The sequence below is a fragment of the Panthera tigris genome, chromosome D1 (assembly GCF_018350195.1).
Source record: "Panthera tigris isolate Pti1 chromosome D1, P.tigris_Pti1_mat1.1, whole genome shotgun sequence".
NCBI classification, from domain to species: Eukaryota; Metazoa; Chordata; class Mammalia; order Carnivora; family Felidae; genus Panthera; species Panthera tigris.
The window spans coordinates 73,845,473-73,856,418 of NC_056669.1; the positions used below are offsets into that span (position 1 = coordinate 73,845,473).

The window sequence follows — 10,946 nt, forward strand, 5'->3', positions numbered from 1 at the left end:
TTCAAGGCTCTTGGAGTGTGTTCCTCCAGTGGCATCATCTAAGAGCCTAGGATGTTTACTTACACCCCTCCTCCTTTTTAAAAAAAGTTTTTATTTATTTTGAGAGAGAGAGGGAGAGCATGTGTGCACAAGCAGGGGAGGGGCAGAGAGGGACAGAGAGAGAATCCGAAGCAGGCTCCACGCTGTCAGTGCAGAGCCCAACACAGGGCTCGATCTTAGGAACCGTGAGATCATGACCTGAACTGATACCAAGGGTAGGACGCTTAAGTGACTGAGCCACCCAGGTGCCCCCCTCCTCCTTGATAAGGTTCCAAACTTCTAGTGTCTCTTCAATCTGGGACTGCAGAAAACTTGGCTAGGTTTTTCAGAGGCTTCTGCTTAGCTTTTTAACCTGTCTTTGAAGCTTGGAATTCAGCTTATCGCTTGAGGGGGCAACTCAGATTATCTGGTTTGCTTCTTTGTAGCTTCCTCTTCTCCTATTATCTTGGCTCCTAAAGTACTAGCTATGTTAGCAGACTGTCGTCTTTTGAACACTGTGAAACTCCTAGAAACTCTGTAGGCTTCTTTCCCTCTGAGCTAAGCGCCCCCAACCCAGATTCTTAGTCTCTCACCCTCCATCAAGAATCAGTAAACACCTGTAGGGAAAGTTGGCAGAAGGTTGGCTCATCTCTTTGCAGTTCCCTTCTCTATAGGATCTTGGCCCCTCAAATACTGATTGCCACAACAGTTCTCCAAAGCCTTCCACAGATGTCTGTACTCTGACTTTTCTAGTTGTCTTTGATGGTAACATTGGTCTGCCAGAGCTATACCAGCAGAGACAAAAACAGAAGTTTCGTACTACTATTCCTACTTGATAGGAATGCTCTGAGTAATGAGATTTGAAGTTTCACAAATATATGCCACCTACACTACTTGTTAAAATGCATTTCCCATTATGTGAATCCCATCTATTCTTAAAGGTTCAGCTCAAGCAAATAAAATAGTGACTATGTATATTCTGTAAAGTACCAAGCTCTACACAAATATATTGCTTTTGGAGAACCTTTTCCAATCATCCAGCTCAGTGATTGGTATCTCATGTGAACTTCTCTCTCTTCTTGGGAATCCTCTTTGAGTGTTAACAGAAAGTAGATTCTAGGGAGCAAAATAGATAAAATGCAATAAATTCACAGAAGACTGTTAATACTTACGTGTTTCCATTCATGTAGATAAGGAAGATATATCTTCCCGTTTGCATCAACATGCTTTCCTGTTTTAATAGTCATTGAACTAGTAGGTTTAACAAAACAGATAGGGGGATTATATGGGTATGTGTCCAGCAGCCACAGGCATATTGGAATATTATATATATTACCTGAGAGAGAAAGAGAAACTTCAATTACTCTATTATTTTTTAATAATGGCTTAGTAGGTAAGCAAGAGAGAGCTACAACTAAGCAATACTTAGAAGGAAAATCACAAGAAATATTTTAGGTTTCAAAGTTCTGTTTAAGGTGTTTCTCAAATTTTCAGTTTATAAAATACATCAGCAGGATTAAGGAGCTAACTGTTCACTACTCTGCCACTGTCTGCTTGCTGCTATAAAAACATTCTTATCCATCTTATGGATAACCCTGCAACTTTAGTCTTGTCATTTCAGTTCATAAGGTTCACTGGGAAGGGATATAAAAGGAAGACTACGGATTATGGTGTCCTATCAGAAAGTGACATAAGAAGCTACACTTGAAACTCCCTTGCCAAAAGCCAGACTATAAGACCCAAACAAACTGCCAAACAGATGTTGATCGGTGGCCACAGCTTGACCGGTCCCTATGGTATCTTCAGCGACAGTTACTCAGAATCAATGTCATCCCTGTTTCTTGCTTTAGGTAACAGAATCTCTCTCAGTTCAGGAATTAGACTCAGTGTAGTCAAACTGAACAGTGTTTCAAAGGAACAACAGTTAACATACTGAACATAAGCCATCTCCTTTTCTTACTAAGCTCAAAGCCCAATGTCCCAAATAATCATTTGAATCACCTAACATAATTCAGATGCGTTTTTCCCCTTTGGAAACAGTTTCACTTCACATGAATATATACATATAAATTGCACTTAAATCAGACAGCTGTGGGACTTTGGATTTATTTTTTACTCAAAACTACATCTACAACGGAAAAAAAAAAACAACAAACCTCCAATAGAATATATCCTAACATAGAACATAAGTTTATTTCAGTTACCCAGAATTCTTTGCTTTGTGACAATAAAGAATTCTACAGAATTACTTAGGCTTAGGAACTATGCCATATGAATGATAGTAAGGGAAGAGAAAAGGTAGTTTATATATTTTTCATACATGCTCTAATATATATTTATATATTATACATTCATATTCATATAATATGTATTCATATATACATGAAATATATATATATATATATAATCTTTAGTTATGCCATAGTTTCCTGCCTCCCTCTCCCCACCATACAACGATTTCTCCCACCCAAGTTTACTTCCTGAGGGCAAAGTCAATAATTTTGAATTTTACTCAGTCCTTCCTAAATTCATCATAGCTGCTTTATTCAATGCCAATGCTCAAGTGTTTTTTCTATCTGGAACATCCATTCTGATATAAATGGTTGACTCACCCTTTTATACCAAATTCAAATTTTATTTCCTCCATGATCTTCCCACATGGTCTTATTCTCCTCTGTAATCTCATTGCACCCTTACATTTTATCATTATACAGCAGTTACAGGACACTGTAAATAACTATTCCCTCTGTTTCTCCTACTTGTGTAAGTTCTTCCAGAGAAGACACATCCTTTATTCACCTTTGTACCCACAGCCCCATCCCCTATGCCTCATGCACAACAGGTACTATATAAAATCAATGGATATATTACAGAGACACAGGTCTTAGGTAGTCACGAGGAATAATTAAGACACAGAACTGTCCAAAAACAGAACCATCGTTTATGAAACTGAATGCTCCCTTATCACTGTAAGTATTCCAGCAGAGACTGGCTAAGAGAGACTTAATTATCCATCATCAGCATTATCACCAACATTATAGCCATAAATAATAGCTACTTTTGATATCTGTTTATCAAACAGGCTCTGTGCTAAGTCCTTCACATTATCACAATGAATTCGTTTTTTTTGAGTTAGTTCTATTATCCAATTGTTACGATGTCCATTGTCACATCACAAAACTGACAGGATTACAGAGACAGAAGTGAAACCTTACTCTGCCCTGACTTTAAAGCCTCTACCTTAGCCACTATACTATACAGCTTCCCACTGTTGGAAAAGCCTGGATGGGATGGGAGGCTGAACTACAAGGCATCTAAAATCCCTTTCTAGGGGCACCTGGCTGGCTTGGTTGGTAAAGCACGTGATTCTTCATCTCAGGGTTGTGAATTCAAGCCCCTACATTGGGCGTAGAGGTTACTTAAGAATAAAATCTTTAAAAAAATCCTTCCTAGTTATAAGATTCTCTGATTCAATGAAACATCAAAATCTTCCAGTGCACCGAGGCATTTATTTGTTGACATATCTTTATAAAGAAGTCAGGGGGAAAAGGTGAAAGTATTAGGTGATGCTGCCAAATGAAGTTCAATTAGAAAAAAAGTTAAAAATATCTATATCCTCAGGGCGCCTGGGTGGCTCAGTCGGTTAAGCGTCCGACTTCGGCTCAGGTCATGATCTCACGGTTCGTGAGTTCCAGCCCCGTGTCAGGCTCTGTGCGGACTGCTCAGAGCCTGGAGCCTGTTTCAGATTCTGTGTCTCCCCCTCTCTCTGCCTCTCCCCTGATCATGCTCTGTCTCTGTCTCTCAATAAATAAACCTTAAAAAAATTAAAAAAAAAAATCTGTATCATCATGAGAGTCATAGAAAGTAGGTTTAATTTACTTATAACTCTTTGGCAATCTACTAGGTGAATCGCAATGCATCTATGCTGGAAACATAAATTACTTAAGATGCTTACCTTTATAAGGCACAGGAATTGTTCCAGTGAGGTTCATTAGTTCCCTGGAACTGCCATCATTAAAAACTGAAAGGAAAAGAATAATGATTCAATCATGAGCATCTTCACAGACACTCCCATATAAGTTATTCTTTCAGAAACACTGGTTAAAACTCATGATTACCCTTGAAAGGAGTGAACTTGTTAATGTCCATTAATCATCCATTTTGTCCAACAACAAAATATCCCTTGTTGATTCACTCAAATGGGATCAGTTTTTAAATGAGTAAAGAAAAGATCCTTTGAATTACTTGGAAAAATGAATGTGAGTAATACAGTCCTGGTAAACATAAGCTCTGGGTTCCCAACTAATATGATTATGAAGTTACTTAAAAAACACTATCAACTGACACCATACTAAATGTTAATCTAATATCACTCAGTTTTAGATTGCTCAGATGTTTATCCCTACTCAATGTCATTCTCAATCTGAATGTAGTATCAAAACATAGTATTAAAAAAAGTTCTCAAATACAGTCATCTTTTGATACAAACATTTCTCCTAACATGTAAGTTTTTCTATCTGTAATTGATTATAATTAAGGCACGTAATTTATATTATTACATGGACTGCTATTATTTGTCATAATGATTTGGAATTAACACCGTATCACACAGGGGAAAAGCTGTAATGTGCAGTACAAAGTCACAGAACTGCAAGGCTGACCTCAGTTCTTTTACTTACTATTGACAATTACAATCTGTGCTATAATTTATCCTGATTTTGTACATTTCTAAAAACCACCTTATTTAAATGTAGGGCTTTAACTACTTTAAAAGCATGGTGATAATAATGGTTTAGACTTGGTCCAGCCACACAAACCTATATAAAATTTACTCAGTGATGTTGGGGTCTCTGTCAGTTTAGGTAAGCATATTTACTCTTTAGCATCCGGTAAAAACCAAACACTTAAAGTTCTGGCCACAGTCACTTTTTTCCCTTATGGAAGCCATTTTTAAATTAACTCTAATTTTGGTTAATATGAGGCTTTTCCCAGATCTAAGTACAACAGTACAGTATGTGGACAGGAAGGAGAATCATGCCCTCGGTTTGGGAGAGAATTCCTGTTCATGTCTTTGCTATTCGGAAAATTTAGGACTGACTGCCTCTCTGTTAACCCTCACCTCTTGTCACCAAGCTCCTAATGTTTTCAAAGCCCTTGGAGTGAGTGGAGTTTAGAATGACAGTTTCACCTACAAAATTCAGCTCTTAGCCCTCGGTGCCAAGAGCCTCATGATGGACAGGAGGCAGCATGGGTATTCCCTTGGCCCTGGCATTTTTGGGGTTTATAAGGACACAGAGTTGGAGAGATGACATTAAGATTGGTGAAGAAAAAAAGGCCTTTTAAGAAAAAAAAAAAAAAAAACAACTCCAGGTATTGTCATTTCTTACTTAACTCGCAATTTTATTTCATCTCAGTAGAAAGTGGACACACGTTGTCACCTATCTACTCTATAGAATTAAGGACCATATTTAAAAAACTGTTTTCCTCATCTATAAAATGAAAGAGGTATTCCAGAATATTGTTTTACAAAATGTGTTCCTAGGAATATAAAGAGATGCTCTGGGGAGGAAAAAAAAAAAAAAGGTCCATAGCTAATCAACTTTAGGGTATACTGTATAGTTGACTCTCTTCTCTTCTCTGTTGGTGAGAATAGGCTCTCAGAAATCTTGCTGCAAAGAAACCCATTTAATTTTGTTTAGTTTATGACTGTTCAAACTGATCCCTCCCATCCCCACAAGAAACAGTCTTCATAACTGTGGATAAAATTTGTGTAGATGATAAACTAAACTATTTTTAAGATCTCCTCTAGGTCTAAATTTGCATAGTTCTGTTAGAGTATGTTTTTAAAACTTAAAATAGCTAAACAAATAAGTTATTACTAGATCGTGTCATTTCTTGCCCAACACTTGTTTAGGTGGAGGTTCAGTCCTACAAAGGAAACACCAACAAACTTAGAGGAAAATGGGAAACCTACAATTATTAAAGAAAAAAGTAAACTCAAAGGACAGCAATTGATATTTTTATTATATAAACTCACCATATGAATCCAACACAGGTTTGAGATCTTTGTATAAAGTAATAACATTGACAGTTTCACGTACAGTTAGGTCTCTGTATTTGTACTGAAAAGCAAAATCACACAGGAATTTAGTTTAAAACCAGTGCACATTATTTTACTGCCTAATTTTCAAAATTCTATTTTCTTAATAGCACTCTTCTTAAAAGTATAATGGTTCTCACTAATCATTAACATTAATTAAAGCCTGAAAGAACCTTGAGCGCTTTCTCTCCAGCAACCTATTCAAACCCTTTACTCACCTCCATTTTAGCTCTTCTTTCCAACTGGAAATACCCTCCACCAAATCAAATCTTAACCTTTTTCAAACCTAGCTTTCACCTCTCTCCCCCTTCTTAATGAATCCTTTCCCCAACGTCCTTTTAGCCCATAATGATCTCTCCCTTTCCTCCAAACTCCATCATTTATTGTCAATACCAATTATTTTAAAATTTTTCATTTATTGTACTGTATTTTCATACCCCCACCTTGTACTACTCCACTCCAGGAAAACAAGAACCTGGTTTACACATTCTTGACGGATTAGGAGAACAGGGGATGGTGACCTCCATCTTATTACAATTATCGAATCTCACCAACTAACAAGCTCCATCCTTGCACACAAAGCTTTCAATCAGCTTTTAGTACTTCTCGCTTAAAAAGAAGCAATCGGCGGGAACCTACATGGCTCAGTCGGTTAAGCGTCTGACTTCGGTTCAGATCATGATCTCCTGGTTTGTGAGTTCGAGCCCCGCGTCGGGCTCTGTGCTGACAGCTCAGAGCCTGGAGCATGCTTCAGATTCTGTGTCTCCCCCTCTCTCTGTCCCTCCCATGCTCATGCTCTCTCTCTCTCTCAATAATAAATACACGTTAGAAAGTAAATAAATAAATGCATGCATGCAATCAGTTACTCCAAAAAGAAAGACTCCAAGAAACAGGTCAGAGACCAAAACAGAAAAGAAGGAATTAAGAAGTAACAGAAAAAAATGCAAGGAGCAGAAGAAAACTTCAAAAAGACTTAGCTTTAATACCTTCATTCATGAAATAAGAACACTCGGAGAAGAAAAGACTCTTGGACACAAAAAAATGTGACAGTTGGGAAAGAAAGCAGTAGGAGGATTAGAATATATGGTCAAGGAAATCTCACAGAGATTAGTGCAAAAAGACATAGTGTAGCCAGACAATAAGGGAGAAAACACAAGAAAAATTAGGGAATCAATCCAGAAGGTCTACTGAAAGGAAACCCTTCAGCATTTCTTGCCTTCTTTTGTCCTGAAGTACCGCTTGTTCCGTGCTATGGGATCAGTCCTATTAGCACACAAACCTGTTATTTCTACCATCTAATTTGCACAAACACGCTCCTGACCAGCCCCCTTCCTCAGCAGCTACAACCACACTTCTCACGGTTCTCCTGTATAGCAACTCTTGCAAAGAGCTCCCTAAATTTGCTGTCTGTGGTTGCTCTTTTCCTGTTCTCTCTTTTTAGAACTTTTTATTATGGAACATTTCAAACATATCCAAACGTAGGCAGAATAGTACAATGAGCGCCCTATATCGTACACCCAGCTTCAATGATAATCAACTCAAAACCAATCTTAACCTATCACCTCATTCACCTTTTCCTCCTCCTTTATCATTCTGCAGCAAACTGTAACATCACATCCTGTCACCCATAAATAGTTGTGTATACCCTTAAACAAACTTTAAAAAACCCACAATACTATTATTATAGTAAAATAATCCGTTTCCTTAATATTATCAAAGATGCGCTCATATTTGTTTGAATAGAGATCCAAGTAAAGTCCATACATTGCTATTTTGTTTAGATGTCTTTTAATCTATAGATTCCCTCTCCCATCCTTCTGTTGATAATAGCTTTACTGAGATAATCAGTAATTCACATACCCTGTAATTCACACACTTAACATGAATTATACAAAGTTCAATGGTTTTCAGTACTGGGCTGTGCAACCACAATTTTAGAATATTTTCATCACCCCCAAAAGAAATTTGTACCCTGGGGCATGTGGGTGGCTCAGCTGGGTAAGCGTCCAACTCCTGATTTCAGCTCAGGCCATGGTCTCAGGGTTTGTTGAGTTCAGCCCTGCATCCGGGTCTCTGCTGTTGGCGCCACTTCGGAATCCTGTCTCCCTTTCTCTCTGCCCCTCCCCCACTTGCGCTCACGCTCTCAAAAATAAACATTAAAAAAAAATTTTGTATCTTTAGCAATCATTCCCTCATAACTACCCCCTCCCCCTCAATTCACCTTAGACAACTGCTATTTTGTTTCTATCAATTTGCCTATTCTGGACGTTTCATGTAAATGGAATCATATAATAAGTGGTCATTTATGATTAGCTTGTAATGTTTATTTATTTTTGAGAGAGAGAAAGCAAGCAGAGGAATGGCAGAGAGAGGGAGACAGAGGATCCGAAGCAGGCTCCACTGTGAGCTCCGAGCCTGATGTGGCCCGAAACTCACAAACCATGAGATCATGACCTGAGCTGAAGTCAGAGGCTTAACTGACTGAGCTACTCAGGTGCCCCTACTTTTATTATCCTACTCACTATTCCTACTTCTCTATTCATAGGCTGGATAGAAAAGAAGTTGATACTCAGAACTGACATTACCACTTGTAGGAGACTCAGTTTTTCAGATATTAGGTCAAGAACCAAAAGTTAGGTAGAATGTCCTCTCCCACCTCTTCTCTATGTCCTTTTTTTGTTCTTAGGGAAAAAAGGAGGAGGATGGAGGGGTTGGCAGGTGGAGATACAAAATATCTTCTAAAGATGTTCTGCCTCTGTCTTTGAAGGCAGGTCCCCCTGCAGGAAGTTTAGGAAACTTGATTCATCATGGTTTTTAAAATCCAAAACCATTATTTGAACATTCTTGTCCTTATATACTTCTAGATACAGGCTAAGGAATATAAGTGACTTTAATGACTATGCTAGCAATTTAAACATCAAAAATGACATGGAACGAGGGACACCTGGGTGGCTCAGGTCATGATCTCGCGGTGAGTTCAAGCCCCGCGTCGGGCTCTGTGCTGACAGCTCAGAGCCTGGAGCCTGTTTCAGATTCTGTGTCTCCCTTTCTCTGACCCTCCCCCGTTCATGCTCTGTCTCTCTCTGTCTCAAAAATAAATAAACGTTAAAAAAAAAAAAATTTTTTTAATAAAAAAAAATGACATGGAACGAATACTTGTCAGTTACATCATATGTAAAACAATGTACTGTCTTTTAAAGTGACGTATAAATGTTTTCAACATAGACCTGGGCCATAATCTACTAGGGTTCCCCCAAATGTCCTCTGCAATTAAGGAGAACTATCAAAAGAAAATCAAGAAGCCTAGAAGATATTAGACAACCAAGAGAAATTTTATTTTGAAAGCCAAAACTTTCTCTTTACAGGTTATTTGCTCTTCAATCAATGGCTATGGGGACTGTTTTACTGGGGAGGAATAGTACATTTTTCAAAGAAATAAATTTATACATAATAGCGAGTTTTATTAATAATGAAAACTGCTTAAACTATTTCGATTCCTACCATTCTTGCTTTGACAAAAGTCTCCAAAGCTAACCCGTTGAACTGGAGAAGATTCAACTCTCAAGCCCCTCACACACATCTTATTCCTAATTAGTAAATTGAAAGAAAAACCCCCACCTGAAGTCAGTTCACTGTTATCAGGTGCCACACTTAAAGTAATTATCAAAATAATTCATGGCTTTAAAATACAAAATGTCTATCTACTTTTTAAGAATTAAAAAAAAAAATACACCGGTCTTGAACTGTGAAGATTAGAAATTAAGTTCAAAGCAAAGAAGTTCGCGTTGTAAGAAGCCTACAATTCATTAAAGGCGGTTATTCTCAGCAAATCAAAGTCTCTGAGGCGGTCATGGAATTCTATTTATTCCATCGAGGTAGTGAGGTACTGGTATTTAGGCTTCTCTGGACGTTTGTACTTATAATTGAACCGATTCAATCAACAGTTCCTGACCTCCGCGGGTCGGGTGCTGGGCTGTGTGAAAAAGACAAAACTGAAAAGGACACAATCTCTGGGGGCCGGGACGTAAGGGCGAAGACTGACGGATCCCTACACCGGGACAGAAGTGGAGTGCCTCAGACCGAGAATTAAGTCCAACCCCCTCTCTGTGTTTATAAAAACTAGGAAGAAAACTATACTGCCCCACAGACTGTTCCAAACTCTACCCGCAGAGAGGAGGGCGGGCGGCAGGTGGCAGGCGGCCTCGGTTCCGCGCCTTTGTTGACCGTCGCCGCCCCCCAACCTCCCCTGGCCACGTATCGGGGATTCCGGCACAAGGCGACAGGCATCTCGGGGCCGCAAAGGCGACAGAGGACGGCACTGGGCCTCCGGCCGGGGAAGCACTCTGGGCTGAGTCCGGCCAGGCCGCGCCGGGCGCCGAGGGGAGTGGTGGGCGCGCGCCGGGTGGCCGGCGCGCTGAGGACTCACCTTGGACACCATTTTTTTGAGCTGGCTCTCTGACACCGCCATGGCGGCCGCCTGGCGACTCCCGTCCCCGCAGGCAGAGGGTCAGCCGCTCCGGGGCCGCCCCAGGCCGCCCCACACAATCACACACCTAGTAGCCAGCCCCCCACCCCCCCGCCTCTAACAACAGGAAGTCGGCCACCAGGCCAGCTCTTCCGCTTCCCTGACGTCACTTCCGGGTGGCCGGGCGTGGGGTGGGTTCCGACTAGTGTCTTGATGGGCTCCGCTCGGTAGGCCGGGTCGGGTCCCAGTGATCAGGACAAACCTGTTGCGAGGGTCGAAACCCTGGGACGGGATAAGATCAGGTGTTTCACGGTTGCCTTAGACTAAGGGAGCAGGTGCAGGGAGGGGAAGTAGGAAGGTTTT

At 40.1% G+C, this 10,946-nt stretch overlaps 1 protein-coding gene across 1 annotated transcript in view; it reads right to left on the reverse strand.

Annotated features, from left to right (window-relative positions):
• TSG101 (tumor susceptibility 101) overlaps window positions 1–10,693 on the reverse strand; it is a 40,515-nt gene extending 29,822 nt beyond the window's left edge. Inside the window, exons 1-4 of the mRNA XM_042957444.1 lie at window positions 10,545–10,693; window positions 6,056–6,140; window positions 3,974–4,039; window positions 1,191–1,354 (exon numbers count right to left, since the gene is read on the reverse strand). Of these exons, the coding sequence (XP_042813378.1) occupies window positions 1,191–1,354; window positions 3,974–4,039; window positions 6,056–6,140; window positions 10,545–10,586 (357 nt within the window). The 5' untranslated portion in view covers window positions 10,587–10,693. The remainder of the gene's footprint in view (window positions 1–1,190; window positions 1,355–3,973; window positions 4,040–6,055; window positions 6,141–10,544) is intronic.
• Window positions 10,694–10,946: the final 253 nt, after the last annotated feature.